This window comes from Loa loa (assembly GCF_000183805.2).
Source record: "Loa loa unplaced genomic scaffold supercont3.7, whole genome shotgun sequence".
Taxonomy (NCBI): domain Eukaryota; kingdom Metazoa; phylum Nematoda; class Chromadorea; order Rhabditida; family Onchocercidae; genus Loa; species Loa loa.
Window position 1 is genome coordinate 733,239 of NW_018108187.1, and position 18,686 is coordinate 751,924.

Below are 18,686 nucleotides of genomic sequence, written 5' to 3' on the forward strand. Positions count from 1 at the left end.
CATGTCATATCAATTGTTGCGGATGAATAGATGCAAATGAGGAAGCTTAACACTTTCAATTTTGCTGCATTCAATGAAAAGATTGCTAACATTGTTGCTGGCAATTTAATGCTGTTATTACAAAATATAAAATCAGAGGAAATTGGAACTGGACATCTTTCTATTAACGAACTTCCGTTAGAAGTCATTTGGAGCAAAGATCAATAGGGATTTGACTTTCCTGAACCAACAGTTAATGAATGATTTGTAACATATATAGCCTGTAGGCATATACAGTGGGAATGGTAAACGTGAGGAACTTCACGTTTTCAAGTTCTATCTTGGTGATTGCTTAGCGCACGTAAAAGACCTTACAAATGGTTCAGTAAAAGATATATCAAAGCTAATTCAATATAATATTTGACGGTATTTAAAGCGTAGCCATTTATTAGCATGAACGAGATCGATGCAATGTGGAATAGTTGGATGGAATAGGGTTGACGTAAAATGACGCACTTTTGCGGATAGCGGTAGCTATCGGTTTAGCGGTCGATGTAGTACTATCGGCGCTAGGTCTGTATAAATGCATGGGTTGATCGTGTCTGTAAGGCGAATTAGTGTTTGTGTCTCCCGAATGTACCTGTAAAACTGGCGATATTGTGACTTCTTCATGTTCCATTCAGATATGAATCAATAAGAATTTAAGAATAAAACTGCAAGTCAAACAATAACTTAAATTTGGTATAATTACGTAACGGTCAATCAGAAAATGACTGGTCGAAAAAGGGCCATTCAGAGGATCTAAAAAGCTGACATTGTAATCATCGAAAGAGCCAATTTTCTGCTTGGCTGAAATGGATGTGAATGTAAAATTTTTAGCATTTAACTCTCCTGATAAACTAGAAAACCTGATGCCATCGTTTCCGTATTTCATCGAAGGCCATATGTAACCGAAGTTTCCGAATTTCTTCGTTAAGCTGACGCTTACATACACATGGTTGTAAATACTACAAACATCTATGTTAATTAAGGTTTCAGATGACTCGATATAACACAGTTCGTTTCACTTTGAGAACTTCCGGAACCTTGGCATTTGGAAACTTATGAATTTTCAATCTTCCACTATGACATAGATGGGAAGCGTGTATGAAGTTAATGACCTTATTTTCTTCAATGTGCATAGATTCTTTGTCTCCCATGATAAGTGTCACATTACGACGATTCTGAATTTCCGGCACAATCCGTATCTCCAAATTCATCGGTTTGTACAATTGTTTCATGAAAAAGTGTGCTAGTGCTGAATCAACCATCTAAAATGTAAAAGTGAAGTAACGTAAATTTACTCAGAGGAATTTGAATTCTCATAATTGGACCAACTTCAGATATAGCTGCCAAATCAGTATCATATGCATTTCGTAACTTGCTCAGATTAGATGCAGAATCCTGCTGCATTTGCAAACAACACCCTATGAGGAAGAAGTAAATTGAATATGAATTAAAATTGACAGGCTTTTATAGAACAAAACTTGCAGAATCAAGATGGCAGGAAAAATTTTAATATTATTTCGATTTTGAACTTTTTCAAATTTCACTAAAATTTTCGAAATTTCTTCCAAGAAAAATTTTCCTAAAGGAAAACCAAAAATTCAGATTTTAAAAAATGGCAACGATACATCGAAATGAAAGAAAAATGTTAATTCAAAATTTCTGTAAGGAAAATGACATCTTCTTTCCTTCATATGTTCCAATCTTGCAAGATTGGTCTGTAACACATCTAGATTTTCTCAGTTTATTAGATCATTGAAAGTGAATGCCAAACAGGTAATTGTACCAGGTAAGATTCGACTTCTGTAACATCACTATCTTAAATTACGGAGTGAATTTCGTGGTTGAGATTGAAATTATTGAATGAACAATTGATATTACTGATTAATATAGATCGAATAACGAAATGATGATATTGTTGATGATGATGTTGGTGACAACCATGGTGAACCTATGAACTTCCAATAGCTGACTCATTACCAGTTCCTTATTTTTAAAATTAGTTTTAAAAAATCCAAGATTTTATTTCATGCCAAAAGAATGAAATGTTTACACAGCGAAAATCGCGAAGTATGTTAATTTATGACGAGGGTATGTGTATGTGACAAGCAAACTAACCGTATTATTTTGAATTCTTATTTTGCGATTTCAAATACTCTGAACAATAAGTGATTGTCTCCAAGTAATAAAGTCATAAAATTTTGATAAATCGTCTTTTCCAGGTTAATTTCTCTCTTGCAACTCTAGATTTCATTAATTTCATATTGCATGTCACGTCAGGAAAATTATAACGCAGTTTTTATTCGTATGACTTGTGGAATTATTACTACTTGGAAAAAAAGAAATTAATAATTGAAAGTCATTACACTTTTTGTGACATACTTTCAAAGAAATAAAAAATTTGTTTTCATTGTTTTAAATCATTAATGATTAGATAGGATATTTGCCATATATAAAAATGTTGGGTAGAATTTTCAAATCATCCACTTATTGTATTATATTTTGAAAACATTTATTCTAAGAATTTTAATTAACTTTTAAATCTCAACAATAGTTACTCTTCATTTGGTATAATACTTCATTCAACTATAGCAAATATTGGTTTCAGTAAATGATAAATATAATTATCATAGAAAGAAATCTTGACATGCAATCATTTCCATCATAAATTTGGCACATGTCACCATATATTCTTCTGTTTGTCCTTTCCTTGATGATTGTCACACTACTCTGATGTGTAATTCTATTTTCAACTGTTCATCGCATACGATACTTAACCCGATTGGAATATTGCTGATAAGATTGATCTGCCTGTTCAATCAAGTTTTTTCTTTTAATCCAGATTTAAATAACCAAATACTAACAAGAAATTATTCATCTGTTAACTTAACTTTGTCTTACCTAATGCGAATCAACTTCTTCATCTGAATCCTCAGCAAAAGGATTCAGAAAACCTACCAACTTGAAATAGTTACAAGTAATCAACGTTCACATAGGTGATAACACCTACTTGTCACCCATTTCTGCGACATCTTGTTATGGTCAGTTGGTGTCAAAAATGGTGTATGTGTGCGTATTTGGTGTGGTGTGTGTGTGTGTGTGTGTGTGTGTCTGTGTGTGTGTGTGTGTGTGTGTGTATCTCTGTTTTGGGTATTCGTGATATCTAATGATGACTCACTCACCCATTTTCATCACTCCAATTTCTTTGAAGGCATTGCGGGAAGATACAGCAATTTCATATGTCACCCTCCTTCTCTCTCCCTCTCTCCCCTCTCTCTTTCTTCGTCTCTCCTTTTTTTTAATCTGATGAAAATCAGGAAAGATTCGCGTTATACATCGTTTAGTTTTTTTTGTTTTTTGCATTTTTTCGTAAAATTCTGCCAAAGCAGTCTTTTCATTGTTGAAAATGCATAACTTTTTTTTCTCTCCATTGGTAGATTTCGACAAGATTGACAATAATTGTCAACCATTTGATTGCTTAATGAACTTAATGTCAACCAGTTGATTGCTTAATGAACTTAATGTCAACCATTTGATTGCTTAATGAACTTAATGTCAACCAGTTGATTGCTTAATGAACTTAATGTCAACCAGTTGATTGCTTAATGAACTTGATGTTAACAGTTGATTGCTTAGTGAACTTAACAAGGTTGCTTTTCATGATTGCCAGAAGTAGCTAAAAAAAGTTGTCGTGTGATATATCCGCGAAGTTATTCCATAGAATCTTTCTTTGCTTATTTCGTAAATTTGTCACTTCATTACGATATTAAGATGTCATAATAAAATTTCATATAAAGAAGAAAAAAACATTGCTATATTAACAGCATCAAAAAACAATCTTTACATTCCGAATAATTAATCAATCTCGCCTTACCTTTTAGGCTTTTTGTTTCTCAGCTTTTAAGCCTATTAGTATCCTTTAATTTATTCATCATAAAAAGCATCCTTATCTGTTCTCAGCAAAATCCTTGCCAAATTTATATCCCTTGAATGATATATGTCATCGATCTTTTCATCATCTCATGTATATGTCATCGATCTTTTCATCATCTCATGTATATGTCATCGATCTGTTCATCATCTCATGTATGTGTCATCGATCTATTTATCATCATATTTTGTAAGCTGTGTCAATCATCTCATCACTTCATTCTTTATTACTTTTTCACTTATGTCATACTGATCTGTAAAATGTTTTTTCATTTTCGTGTTTTTTTTCTTTGCAGTTTGGATATCATATAACCAACAGGTTAATTATTTGGGTCGTTTTGGCTATTTTGGTCTCGTCAAAGTACAGCCCTCTACCGCCGACCCTATCTATCTAGGCCTCCGACAATCATACCAACCAGTGTTGGTGCCATGTTGTGCTCAGGTTGAAATTTATGGATGCGCTAAATCAATATTCATCACCAATAATTTTTTATCAAGCAGTTACTGCACCTCAATCTCAAATCCTGATTAATCTTTATACTGCAGCGACATCAAATATATCGTAATCCGCTTTTTAACTACCTGCAATATGCTGGATGTTAAATAGCGACCTTCTTATCAGTGTTTTTTTCAATAATTATTGTCATTATGTGACAGATAATGTTAAATGAAACTTTTTCTTGTCTACTCCATCGCTGTGTGGGACTATTGTTAATGACCGATCATAATGAGTAATTTCGATGGAAGGGATAAAGAAAACTTCCATTAGTGACAAGGATGGTGACAATATTATTTACTAGTAACGTCTGATTCAAGACATTTCTGAATTGCTTTTATACATATACATATATTTAAGAGAAGAGGAAAAATCGATTTTATTCAAATCGGTAAAATATTTCCGTTTTCCAACTGAGAAAAATGAAACGACGACTGTCATACGATGCCGGAGTGACTAAACATTAATCCGGTGATTGCGAACAAGACAATCCAGATAACCCAAATATTCCTGAGATATTATACTGTATTCACGCCAGAATTTAGGACTGCTTTAACTGCATTCATCTCAATCGAAACAAAATATCCCGGATTTTAGACGATGACTGGAAGTTGTGCAATAAATGGTTAATGAGAAAAGCAGAGATATGTGTTTTGACAGGGGGATGATATTTTAGTTGCACCGGAAACTAAACCCAAATATTTTTGAGGACAAAAACTTATATATATATCCATCAACTATTACTATTTTAATCACTGTTGAGGCCTTATTTGCGGAGTTCACCTAATTTCTACCTGATTCTTCAAGTACTGATTTCGTTGATCATAGTTTTGAAATCTCATCAATTACAGGTATCTTCATTAAGGGTGAAAGTTCCTTCCGGTGTATGCATTTCTTAGCGAAGTTTTTATGTGTAATTGCTCCTTATTTAGTCCATCCCAGTTGTCAACTTCTCCAGTTTTTCTCCAAATATTTCTCTTACTACTGGATACTTGTCAATTTATTACCTTAACCACTAATTTATAATTTTAGATTTAGGATACTTCTCTACATTTATTTTTCCTTAATTTCAGTTGTAATTAATATTACCACTATTATGTAACTGTTATGAAGTCGTTATCACCATCACAACAATTGACAACATGATAGCACTGTCATTACCGCTATTGTACCGTTGTTAGCAGTTAGGAGTAACATTGCTTTGTGTTTCTTCCTCCCTTTATGGAATTTTATATCTTTAAGAATATCGTTCCTTTTTTTTTGCTTTCAGGAATGTTGTGTTCGTTATCATAAATTATTAACATAATGATTATCATTATCCCGAATTTTTGGATCACATAGCTTGAATCTTATTATCACAAATCTGAAAGTTAACCTCAGAAGAAAAATCAAGTTACGAGAAATACAGTAGTAATTATTATTGTTGTCATAATGATAATTATATAATATAACTTCAGCAATATTTATAAATATCGTTATAATAATTGTTACCGTTGTAACAATTTCACAGTCATTATCATTAGGATTGGTAATTAACACTACTGTAATTATCATTACGTTTATAATTATCAGTGCTTGTTATAATTATCAGTTTCATGATATCAGTAGACCATTTTTACTGCCGTTATCATTACATCATTCGCATTATCATGATTCATAATAATGCTTGCCATTGTTAAAATTACAAATTATGGAATAGAAAGGAATTAACAGTAACTTTCGGGAACAATGCTTTGCTTCCCTCTCCCTGGCTACTGGGGTGTTGGGGCATTGATGATACATGCTAGGGATGACTCAGAGGTTCAGACAGTAGATGGGGGAATCACGAAAGCCTTTCGCTCTCATCACAGCTAATTTTTCCTGTTTAATATGCATACATAACAATATTCGGTCTTTCTATCAACATTCTTTCGCTGTGTAAATGAAGTAGAAATTAAGGAGGGATGAGAAGTTGGGAGATGATTATAATTAATTAATTTGCTAAAAAGCATACTTCATTAAGTTCACGTAATGCTATTACGTGCACGTAAGGAAACGGGTAGAAGTAATACGATAATGAGTGGGAATACATTTATGTCATAGCGAGACTTCAAGGGCTTCACGAGCATTAAGATGGAACATGAAAATTTGATGCAGTTGGTTGGTGTAGCCAAATGTTGTTCAGGGGATCCGGGAGAGGCAGTTCTGACGATTGGGTGGTTTGTTTGTTCCATCTTTCTGTTATGTGGTTCACTTCTAATGTTCAGCTTGCCATTGATCGATATTTGAGATTATTTTCAAGCATTTTCAAGTGAGAGTATCCTTTGATATTCATGAAGTTTGTCACTTAAACAACCTCTAAATTCTAAATTTTACTTGTAGAAATTTAGAGTTTTAAATCTTATTTCTGTGAGATTTCGGTCGTCACTTGTGTCGCTTAAATTTTTGTACCTAATTTATAGGCTTATTAGGATTATTCTACCTGATGAATATACCTGATGTTTCTGACTTAGAATTTATCCGCAACCCCGCTTTTCAAACGATGTTGTGATAGGATGCTTCCGTCAGATTGTGCTAGTCTCTTCTTGCTCTCTCTCGTTACTGGTTTACTAGCTCTTTTTTTTGTTGAATACTATTCGCGTAAGATCTTGACCGCAACATGTTTCACTAAACTTTAACAACTGTACTTCCTGTTCTGTCATTGTTGTAGATAAGGTTGTAGTGAATTTTACGACATATTGTTTGTCACAGACTCGTCTTTTCTTCTTTTCAGACCGCCCAATCAATAATTTAGGATGTCTGGCTGGGCTGCTTATATCAAGAATCTGCTTGATTCAAGTCAAGGTATACAACGAGCTGCTATTGTTGGTTATCCAGACGGTTCTGTATGGGCAAGGTCTGAAGGTGACCGTGAATTCCGGGTAACAGTTCTTGTTATCATTTTTTAACAGCAGTGTTTTACTGTTATTTTACTAGCTCAAGATGTCACAGAGTTATGTCATTTTTTATCAGCAAGTTTTGGTTGATGCAAATATGTTATGGATAATTGGAAGATCATCTTATTAAATTGTATACTTTAATACTGACTAAAACATTGATTGCATGTCATAGAATTCTATTGTCAGTTATTGGCTACTCAAAAAGTATTATTCGCTTCGAATTATCCTATAGACAATCATCGAATTTCAAATTTTTTAGCACTTTTAATATTTGTTATAGTTGTTGGTGGAGTCATGATATAGAGGAATCGATAATTTTTTTTTTGCATGTTAGTATGATGGCTTTTCATAATGCATGTTAGTTGGTAGTCCCATTAGATTAATATGACAAAACATATTGCATTAAAGGATTTATATTCATTGTGTAGCGATAATTAGATAATGTTTACGTTTTGCAGGCAACAGATGAAGAGTTAAAGAAATTTGTCAGTCTATATGATCATATTGAAAAGGTGCCAGCTGTTGGTTGCGATTTGGAAGGTGATTATTGTATAATTTCTTCTCAAATAATTTATATTGTTTGGTGATTTCGTGGAATCCATTATTCCATGATAACATGGCTTCTCAAGGATTTGTTCTTCTAGAAGGCACATAGTTTTAACCGTCGGGGAGTTTCGTCAAATTAATGTTACTCTTTTTTGATTGCTTTTTAGGCTTATGGTGATTTCATTTTGATTTGTCCCGATTAAATCACGGTTTAACTCTAGTTTGGTCTACGGTGTAATCATTTTTGAAAGAAGAACATGGAAAAGCATTTCTGTAAGTGAAGTATTTTCAGGGAAGCTGATGAGCCGAAACATTTTATGATAAGGGAAAATAGGAGGAAAGATAGGGGGTGAGATCCTAATATAAACCTTCAGATTTATAAAATCGTTTATTCATTAAATTTTCGGAATGAATCGATTTTGAGTCATCCAGTTGTAGGTGTGCATTATATAGTGCCACGGACGGAACAGAATCTCATTTTTGGTAAACGCGATAAAACTGGAATATTTGCAGCTAAAACTAAATCAGGTCTTTTGTTTGTCTTGTCATACCGTTTATTATAATTGCTATGTGGATAATCTATGCTCCAAGATCGAAGTAATTATGCATAGCGTTTTTCAATACTCCGTCTACGTAGTATCCTAGCTGTACTAGGGACACAATATCAATGTATTCATGCAATATTGTTTCAATGTAATTTTTCAGCTGTGCTGATTGCTTGCTATAAGGGAGAAAATGCAGCAGAGGTACGTGTAGCAGTTGAGAAACTTGCGCAATATTTAATGGATTCTGGATACTAAAAATTTTGAATTGGTGTTTTCATCGCTTACGAAAGAACATTTCACTTTCATCGGAATCATGAACTTATGAGTGCTTTTTTTTAAATTTTTCACACAGAATCTTGAAAGTTTTGCATCTTTTCATGATCTGAAATTCCGTCCTCTAGAGGTTTTCACAGACTAGTAAATCCTCTTCTTTTTGGTCGGCTCACGCAGTTGTCACCGTTTTCTTATTCTGCTGCGTTATTTATTTCCAGTCTTCCATTCTCACATTTCGATGTATTGTTGTCATTCTTGGAAGAAGCAAATTTTCCACTACATTTCAGATTTCATTTCAGCTATTTGTTATAATATTGCTTTGACTTCTTTTCTAAGCATAACTCTTGCATCACCACTTTCTTTTGCAACCATTCCAGCCATTCTTTTTTCAATTAGGTTTTTTTCTTTTTTTTTTTTGCATTTTGCATTTTGTAGCAGTACTTTGTTTTTTTTTTGATTCCGGACATCTAGCATTCAAAGATTTAACCGAAGGCATCTTGTTGTATCAGTAGATTCGAGAAACTGAAAAATACCCTTTACCACTAACGAAAGGCTTGAAAAATTTGTTTTTTTATTGGTTATAAAGACTGCTAATCATACGAAGACAGTGCGATCGAAATAGAAGAAAGCAGGAAATGTTGGTGGGGGAGGGTCATGGAGTTAATGGACGATTCGCACTTCTGAGTTCAATACCTAACTGTTAACTTTTGCATTGATCTTCATACCTGGATACATCTGTGGTGAAGTAAGTGTTGAAGATACGCTTTTGTCTTTCTTTTTCCTCATCAGCTAGTTGTGAAGTATCCCATGTATCAGTCACCATTGCCGTGGCAGATTTGCAGGCAATAACTTGGCCGTTTCGCTTGTACTTCATTTTTTCCTTTGCATGTATCAGTTTCAGTATAATTAGTCCTTTTTGTAAGCGATTTCTATGTTTTTATTTGATTTTATAAGATAATACGGTTATTATTTGATTATTCTTTATGCACTCTGCTTGAATTGCCGTGTTTTTTATTTGGTTATATAAAGTCCGTTTTACTTAAAAGATTTCTATCCGTTGCAAAAATAAATATTGGAAAATGTCGTCCACTCCTCATTATCAAAGCATGTAAGTTGCATTACGATTACACTTCCCCATTACCTGAGAGGAAAGCAGATAAGGGTGTATGTGTAGAAAGCATAATTAATGAAAATCAAGATGGTATAAAGATTAAAGGTATGGCGCGGACTTGATGGTCTGTTCATTTGTTCTCCGGAAATTCCTTTTAGTTCCTTGGGGAAGGATTTTTTTTTCGAGAGCTTACTTGATTTTACACGTTCGGTTACAATTTTCGTATCTTGCACGCATTCGTTCGCAGAATTTCCGTTGACACACGTGGCAGGCGTTGAGCATGTTTAGGTTTTTTTCTCCACTTGTGATTTTTTAGATAAATCGGCTATTTCTACGGGATTAAGATTAAAAGAGCTGTGATCATTGATTTGACTTATATTTTATATTAAGTTAACGTTTGCTATATTTTAATTATACTGTCTAATTAAAAAAGTACCAATACTACATAATTCCTGGATAAACTTTTTTTTTTTCTATCCTCTGCAATAGAATGTGATTTGATTCGTTTGCAGCTGAACAAACAGCATAAAAAGTAGACGGACGATAATAAGGAGACTTAAGGTCAGGGGAAATGATTCATGAACTGGGGAATACTGCTGATCATAGACCAGAAACAATTCAATATCAATTAGAGACAATAACGCAGTCATTACTGATTCCTCCATCATTTCATAACTGTATAATCATTTATAGAGTGACCAATTAGTCCATAAGTTGAGAGCAACTCTTACTATTACCCTGACTTAACTCATACCGATACATTGTTGCTCAGATTGAGAGCGAATGAATCTTTTCTCGGTTTGTGCACAAGGAAGCTTTTCTGAAGAAAAATAACAAATAAAGAAAAATTTTGAATGCTCTCTCTCTCAAAATATTTCCTTTCTTTTGAAACAAACAGATAAATGTGGCTGGTCACTTACGGCAATTATTCTTATCTTCATATTCATGCTCTCAATGATTATGTCCATTTTTTTAATTGGTTGTTTAACCAATTAATTACCAAGATATTGATAATCGACTGATAAAGGACCAAAACTACGCTTCCTACTTATTTGTCACTTAAAAGCAGTATACAGCAAAGGCTTATACAGGACACCCATTAGATCTCAATTTTTGAAAGCGAAGGTTTCATGCTTTGTCCTAAAAGGTAACAAGAAAGTAACAAGAAGCCAGACACGAACCTGTGACACAGAAACCTCTGATATAAGTGTAATTTTCTATCATAACTGAGAAATGCATGTCAAATGGTCGAATCTTCAAATTAAATGCTTAATCAAATTCATGCAGGTAACATGGTCGTAAATCAGAAAGGATGTCAAGTACCAGATACTGAAATATACTGAAATGTAAAAATCACCATCTTCATAATACAACTTTATCATTTACATGCGTGAAAGATATCAGTCGAATTTTCCTGCGATTCTTCCTCCTATGACAAAAATGAAACATATATATCGCAATCACTTTTTTACTGATAACTCATTGATAACTGGAACGTAAGCAACAGGAGTACTAAGAAAAACATATCCACATGATTCTACTAGTTGATGAAGCAAACCTTTTCATCAAATTTCGTGTCTCCTTTCTCTTCCAAAGATTATAATAAAGAGACATGCAAAGTACTGCAATATAAATTAAGAGATAAGGAAGTGAGATTTCAAGAAATCTTGGGTGAAAAGTCGTTAAAACTTCTCCGAACGGTAAGCAAGCTTGGCACTTAAATTTAAATCACCGTAAATAAGGAACTGTAATCATTCCATTCTATCTATTGAAAACGCTTGCAACATTACTCCAGAGAATCGCCAATGCAAGAAAAAATAAGACTGTACAGGGCAAGCTAACGAATATTGTTTGCGTAGAGAACAAATGCAATCAGTGAAATGTTTAGTAAGTGCAAGAAGCGCAGAGACATTATCATTTGAAATAAAAACACGAAATAAAAAAGGAGAAAGTTATTTTCAGTCATTCTAAAACAGTATCTCTTCCTTGAAACTAAATAACTATGTTGCTCGTAAAGAAGTGGAGACAACTGAGGTGAACAGTTACCGCATCTTAAAGCCGACGATTAGCAATCCAGAAAATTAGCTGCCATCAAAAGTTCGAGAGCTACTTCAGGAGCTATACTAAATTCAGGTATTTCCGTTGCACTATTTGTATAGCGGACTTTGTATGCGAAATACTGGCATACTTTCTGTAGAACATGTGACCTACAAGTAAAAATGATATATAGATTAAAAGACTGAGCTGTAATTCAATGGTTATTCAGCTGTCATTTTAGAAACCTTTTAACCATATTCCGCTAGAGAATATACCAAAACAAAAATGCAGCGTAAGACAAAATTTGGCACCTTAGTTTATACAGCTTATTAAAGATCGGTATTGCAAATGATCTATTCTCTTTTTCTTGAACGGCAGGTACCCATCTTGATACTCTGTTTATTAGAATCAATTGATAAACCTACGGAATTTCTCTGAAATTAACTTCGTTTGTTTCATTTTCAGAATAAGAGCCAGGACCGGACAGCATCGCTTTGATTGTACCCGATGTTAGTGCCAAATCCTTTTTAATAATAAATTCATGTCCATCACTACTGATTAACTTCACGTACATCGCATCTGGCCCTTCAACTCCACCATAAACTGCAATGATATAATATGAAATAATATGCTTTCTGTTTTTTTAGTCATAGTTATTAAAGTTTTAGTTGCCAGAAGATTTCAATGCTTACTTTAATGCTGAACATTATTATGTCGTCTTGGGAAGCTTATTTTGATGATAAGAAATAATATCCAATTTGAAATAAGTTATTTATTTCACCTGTTTCGGATCCTGCCATACTCTTTTGACTAGATATTCGTTTTAGAGAACACACACCTGAAAAGGTAAGCATTATTTGGAAGTGCCATCTGAAACCATTTCTGAACAACAAACAATGCAAACAAGGATGACCCAAACAACCCCACCACAGATGACCCCTACAACTCCGTCAAAATTAACCCTAGTCTGACGGCTTAGAGTTAATTAGCCAAAAATATAGACCATTATTGTAATATCTTTTTATTTCCCGTCTTCTCTATCTTCGCACTCTATTTTCTCGCCGTCGTTCTCTCGACAATTCCTACATTCTTTTCATTACCTCTATGGGCATTTGTTTTTCGTCGTCCGTGTCTGCATATTTTTCGGTAATCCTCAATAAAGTTCGAATTCGAAAGTTTCGAACTAAATCCAGTGTAGCTTCATCGAATCTTCAAGTTGGGATTTGGAACTTGGGACTCGGCCATTCAGCTTCAATTAAATAATTAGCTATAAACATGCCCCTCTAGCAAGACTAGTATCCATCAATTTTGCAAATCTTTGCTTATGTCATAAAAATTACTGAGATATATTTCTAGTACATTCTTAGTAAGTTGTTTTTCTTCCACAATTGAATTTCTTCTCTTCAAATCATTCCAAGATAGCCATAGGATATTATCACTCTTCTTTCCAGAGCATCAAGTCCTGGTGTTTTTTTCTTTTTTTAGCAATCTTTCCATATTAGATTCACATTACCTTCTGGTATGAAATATCAGTTAAATTGATAATTTCATCTTTAACCACACAATCAAACTGATAATTATTGGGCAATATCCGAGGTATCACTATCAATTTCAGTTTATTTGTTTTTTTTCTTTAAACTAATTTCTTGTCAGTTTATATCTTGAAGTCCTAAAATACTTTACACTTTCTCCATTATGCCACCTGGTTTATATTACTGCTATCTTCATTTCGCACAAATGCTATTTGTACAAACTCGTGACGACCTTAGGATGTATATACCATAGAAGCATTTCGATTGTTTATAAATCAACTGAAATGGTTTAGATACGATGATCAATGGTTTGGTTAGTCAATACATCACATCGATCATCATTTCTCAATTGATGCCTTGCTGTAATTTGTGCTATTTCTCCTACACCTCATAACCTGTTTCTTCTCCCTGTTTACTTTTATTACTATCAGTAATTTTTAAACATGCCCATGTAATGTAACTGTTTTGATCACTCGATCGGTCAATTTATCAGTCGTCTAATTAACATCCTTTCTCGACTAATTAACACCCTTTCCTTTCTGCTAGCTCTAATTACGATTTTCTTTTGCAAATTTGACTTTTTCTTTCCTGGATATTGTCACTTCTTCATTAACAATTAATCTATTATCATTTGTTTGAAATAGTCATTGAGATGACTACTAGAATGATTTCTTGTCAGAATCTTTTTTTTTTTTAGTTTTGAGATCAAACGAATTAATAATATCTGAGCGGTATCGAATTAATGAAACTGTCCATAAATTTATTGCATGAATACTATTACTGTCCATTAGTTTTGATCGAAAGATTTTTCTGACCTTCCTTGATAGTCATCAAAGATTTTTTCTTCTGACCACAATAGCATTCTCCATAATTATGATTATTTTCGATAAAATCTGACCTAAGTAATATCACTTTATCAGTTTCAGCAAGTAAGAAATATAGAAACGTTCGGTGCGATGTATTTCACAGGAAATTGAAGGAGTGAAATTTGGATAAATCAAGCAGACTTTGTGGGATACATATTCAGGAAGAAGGGAATTTAACGATTAAGCAGTAGCCATTGAATTGCCTACTAAAACTATCCTTTCACCTTTTTTTTGCATGGGAACTGGACTCAACTAATGAAGTATTCTCTTCCTCTTAATGAAGTTCCAAGCTAGGCAAAGATATGTCCGGCTAGTCAAAACCTAGAGTAAATAACTCATTCATCCATCAGTTCATCCGAACTAAATTAGCCATCCTGTCCGTTTTCCATTTCTTACCCCATAAATTGATTGATTCCCTCTCTTCTCCTTTCCTTCTTTCCTTCTATTTTCCCCTCTATTGATAATGAAGGTTATAGTTTGGAGATTGATATTCTCTAGTGAACTACTCCTTCCCCTTTATCTACTCGTAACTACATGAGCATATTACTAAAAAAAAAATTTCCTTCACATTTGAAATGATTTTTCAAGCATTAAATGTAGGTAAAGGAATGGCGTATCGCACGTATCCTTCCTTTCAACTACTGCTTTTTATTTTATTTAATAGAAAAATTTTTTGATTTTATTTAATGGAGAAATTTATTATATCTAATAGAGAAAAAATATCTTTTTTGGTATGAAGGACATTTTATCTGATCAAATAATTTCATCGTAACTTGATTCCTTGCAGGTAAAATGATACATTGAGAAAGATCCACACATCATACTAAGCTAATGGGAATGAAGGTAGTCAACAGATGGCATAAATAGACCACAGTATAACAATGATTTTATGTTTCAAAGCAAGGCATTATTAACTTTGTTGTACATTTTTTTTTTGTTGCAAAGCTTCCAAATTGGTTTTACGCCAACATTTTGTCCCATTTTAATAATAATAACATTTGATTGTTATCAACAACAACAACAATGGATGTCAACTATTTTGCTGGCATATCCCGCTATAGCTCTCAATCAACAGCTGTTCCCTGCAAATTATTTCCCGTAGATATTTCATATAAGAGTAGGCGTGTAGGAGGCGATTGATATGGCAGATGGGACGAGAGGAGAGAAAGGCTATCGATCAGACAGCGACCGGATTTGGATAGGAGACACTGATGGAAGGACAGAGGAGAAGCAAATGTTCAAAAGACAGGCAGGTAGCATTGCATTCGTATATTTCATGTACGAGTAGGAATATATATATATATATAATTGATGCGGTAATGAGTTCACTTCGCGTGATAGGACCAAGACTAGGTTTAGATTAGTCTATCAATGGATAGACTAGTCCAAATCAAGCCTTGTTTGTGTATTTAAATAAAAAGTATGTAAGCATATATGTGTGTGTTAAAAGTAGTTTGAAAAAAGCATGATTCCAGACTTATCATCCTCACAGCCGTAATCTCTGATCATTATCATTCTAGTTCTATTTTAGCCTTATCATTTCGCTTATACCAACTAAGCAATCCCAAAAATGCTTCATAATTTGCGCAAATTCATGTAATCTTTGTATTTTGATACTAACCGCTTAACGGTAAAATATTATTTCATATTGTAGTATTTATGTCTTATTTCATATTGTAGTATTTATGCTGTATTTTAATAGGTATTTTCAACCTTTGCTGTTTTTAGCTATCACATGAGAGGAATAATCAGCAGTTATCTCTTTCTATGTTCCCATGGAATGTTGTCAACAAAACATTTCATATTGTAGTATTTATATTTTCGAAATTTCAAAGTGCTTTTCATGTCCTTTTAACTATTAACAATCAATAGTACTAATGTCCTGAAAAGCAAAAATAAAGTAGAAGCAAGCGACAGACGAGATTTGAGAGACTTTCCCGCAATTTAAATTCCCACCGGTCCTATTAGCTGTAATGCTTGCAGATGCAAAATAGCGGCAAGGAGATGATGTAGAAAAGGGAAACAAAAAATGAAGACTTTGATGGAAAAAAGAAGTGCTTTTAGAAGATCAATAAGTGTTATGACATTTTGACGAACTTATAGCCTTGTTAGGAATTAATCATAAATAGCAGTTCAGGGAAGTTTGAGAGCTTAAACTGCTTTACCTCATTCTTTTGAAAAGCCCTCAAGTCATTGGATTCATTGCAAGTGCATTCCCTTTTACCCCCTTCAATATCATAATTATTTTTGTCTTATTAACGGGGTAATTTTGCGAGTGGGAAAAAAAAAACCTCTACTATAATAATGAAGAATATCGGAGCCAGCCATATATACGTTCAATTGTCCTTGCACTGATGATATATTCACTTCAGGGACAACACGTTTTATGCATGGTTTCGCTGGATGGACTCATAATTAATTGGATAATCTAGACTTTGGTATTCTGTGAGTGTTATTAATTGTTAATAATTAGCAGGTGTTGATGCTGGCAATTAATAAAATTGCTAATAAATGATAATTGTTGTAATTAAATTATTTCTTTTTGATGAATTCCGATGATTTTAACAAACTAACTATGATGAATGTCGTATGTTTCACACGGTGGATATAAACAGTTACTCTGAAACCTCGACAATATATCCTTACGTGGAATAAAGTTTTTGCATTTCAAATTCAATTATTCTTAATTAGGTAGGAGGTACGACTATTTAATTGTTTAATTATCTATCAGGGTTAAGATTTAGTGACTAGTAATACCTTTGCTTCTTTAATATTTATTTTCAGTTAATTTCCATCCAGATCTCCAATTATTTATTTACTTATTTGGATAAATCTATTTCTGTTGAATTTACCTGTTTTTTTGTAGATGATCCGACCTTGAAATATTGAACTGTTTGCATTCACAGTGAACGTATAAAACGATCGTAGTGAAAGGGAGCAGAAGAAAAAGACGATGTTTTGTCCGTTCATTTTACAACTTTTTTCTTACTTTTCAAAAAATTTTGCCACTTTTCAGATTATCTGCACAATTGAGTTGGCCTGATCCTTCTCCCTGTCAAAACGATGTATATATATATATATGTATGTCCGCGTGTATTTGTGTGTGTGTGTGTTTCGTGTAATTTTCTTGCACTGTCTTTATTGTTGAGAAATTGACAGTCTTAATTTTTATTCTTAGAAATTCATCCCATAACTTTAGAATTATGGTTAATTTGGTCGAAGATTACTGGCAATGAATGATGAGAATTTACATAAACAGCTATGCATCTTTTGACCTAGAACTGGATGGCATATATGCCATGGGTTTGTTTGGTCATGTCACCAGAACTATAGTCACAATCATTATAACTGAGTTGCGCGATGCTCATATTATGTATGGTCTTCTCTCCAGCAATCATGAGAAGATTTGATTTAATTTTGCTCCAGAATTTATGGGAATAATAGAAATTCATTTACTCAGATTTACTTCATTGTATGAAAAAGGTTGCTCTGATCGTTGCAGAAAAGAGTATAAACAGAATATAGTTTTTTTGTTGAATATCTTGCGTTATGTTCTTCTTCTCTTTCTTCTTACTCCTTTTTCCTCCTTACTCTTCCTGATCTATGAAGTATTTCCCACGAAAGTTCGTTTATAATAGGGAGAAAATTCCCAAAATATACATATGGAAGCTGAAATGATAAAGTAAAAGTGAAGAGAGAAAGTTTGGAAGGATTTCATCTGGGGGGGAGCATCTCATTCATTACTAGCAAGATTGATTTACACGAGTTAAATTCTTTAGAAATTTATTATTCCGATCTTTCCCTTTTTCATATATTGATATTTGGTTATAAAATATTTCCTAATTACCTAACTATCAGGCTTACATATGTCATTTTAAGTACTGTACACCAGAAGTATTTTTAGCATAAATATTGAGAGCGTAATGCTAAAGTGGGTCAGCATACTTTGCCCTAAGGTCATATGATTATTATAATGCCAATTTCAAGTAATAATTACTAAATACTAATTGGAACAAATAATATTTGCTTTTCTTATTACAATATTCCGAATGAATTGGGATGACACCATTAATTTCCGCAAATTTCGGGTACCTGTAATGGAAATAAATAACTATATCTTTTAATTTCTGGTTTATTTGCCCATAAATGCTTTTTAATATGAGTACTCCGATTGATTCTCTTTTCATAAAAAGTATACAGTCGCTAAATGTTCTCTCCACTTTTATGACATACCTGTTTTATTAGAATAATAACAAATATTCCAATAATCGTTTGTTAGTTCAAGCTGATATGAATAAAAATGTCCATTTCAAGGCTAATTTTATTTCATTTTTAAAAGAATTTATTTTTTTTAGTGTTATTATTTAAAAAAAATTTACATCCAGTAAAATAATGAGATCATAATATG

The 18,686-nt window shown here is 33.1% G+C and overlaps 4 protein-coding genes across 4 annotated transcripts; 1 reads left to right on the forward strand and 3 right to left on the reverse strand.

Annotated features, from left to right (window-relative positions):
• Positions 1 to 427: 427 nt before the first annotated feature.
• Positions 428 to 1,431, reverse strand: LOAG_01821 (hypothetical protein; the record flags this gene model as incomplete). Its single annotated transcript, XM_003137359.1, has 4 exons — positions 428 to 619; positions 888 to 986; positions 1,140 to 1,289; positions 1,357 to 1,431. The coding sequence occupies 4 exons, from the start codon at positions 1,429 to 1,431 to the stop codon at positions 428 to 430; spliced, it is 516 nt and encodes a 171-aa protein (XP_003137407.1).
• A 5,765-nt stretch (positions 1,432 to 7,196) lies between these two features.
• Positions 7,197 to 9,109, forward strand: LOAG_01822 (hypothetical protein). The gene is made up of 4 exons (XM_003137360.2): positions 7,197 to 7,350; positions 7,827 to 7,908; positions 8,353 to 8,442; positions 8,620 to 9,109. Exons 1-4 carry the CDS (start codon positions 7,225 to 7,227, stop codon positions 8,712 to 8,714), a joined length of 393 nt encoding a protein of 130 aa, XP_003137408.1. The 5' UTR covers positions 7,197 to 7,224; the 3' UTR covers positions 8,715 to 9,109.
• Positions 9,110 to 9,305: 196 nt separating this feature from the next.
• On the reverse strand, positions 9,306 to 9,816 carry LOAG_01823 (hypothetical protein). The gene has a single exon (XM_020445855.1). The coding sequence runs from the start codon at positions 9,604 to 9,606 to the stop codon at positions 9,433 to 9,435; it is 174 nt and encodes a 57-aa protein (XP_020303731.1). The 5' UTR covers positions 9,607 to 9,816; the 3' UTR covers positions 9,306 to 9,432.
• A 1,408-nt stretch (positions 9,817 to 11,224) lies between these two features.
• LOAG_01824 (transcription elongation factor B polypeptide 1) lies at positions 11,225 to 12,724 on the reverse strand. The gene is made up of 3 exons (XM_003137362.2): positions 12,662 to 12,724; positions 12,306 to 12,483; positions 11,225 to 12,050 (listed from the first exon to the last, which is right to left on the reverse strand). The coding sequence occupies exons 1-3, from the start codon at positions 12,678 to 12,680 to the stop codon at positions 11,909 to 11,911; spliced, it is 339 nt and encodes a 112-aa protein (XP_003137410.1). The 5' UTR covers positions 12,681 to 12,724; the 3' UTR covers positions 11,225 to 11,908.
• Positions 12,725 to 18,686: the final 5,962 nt, after the last annotated feature.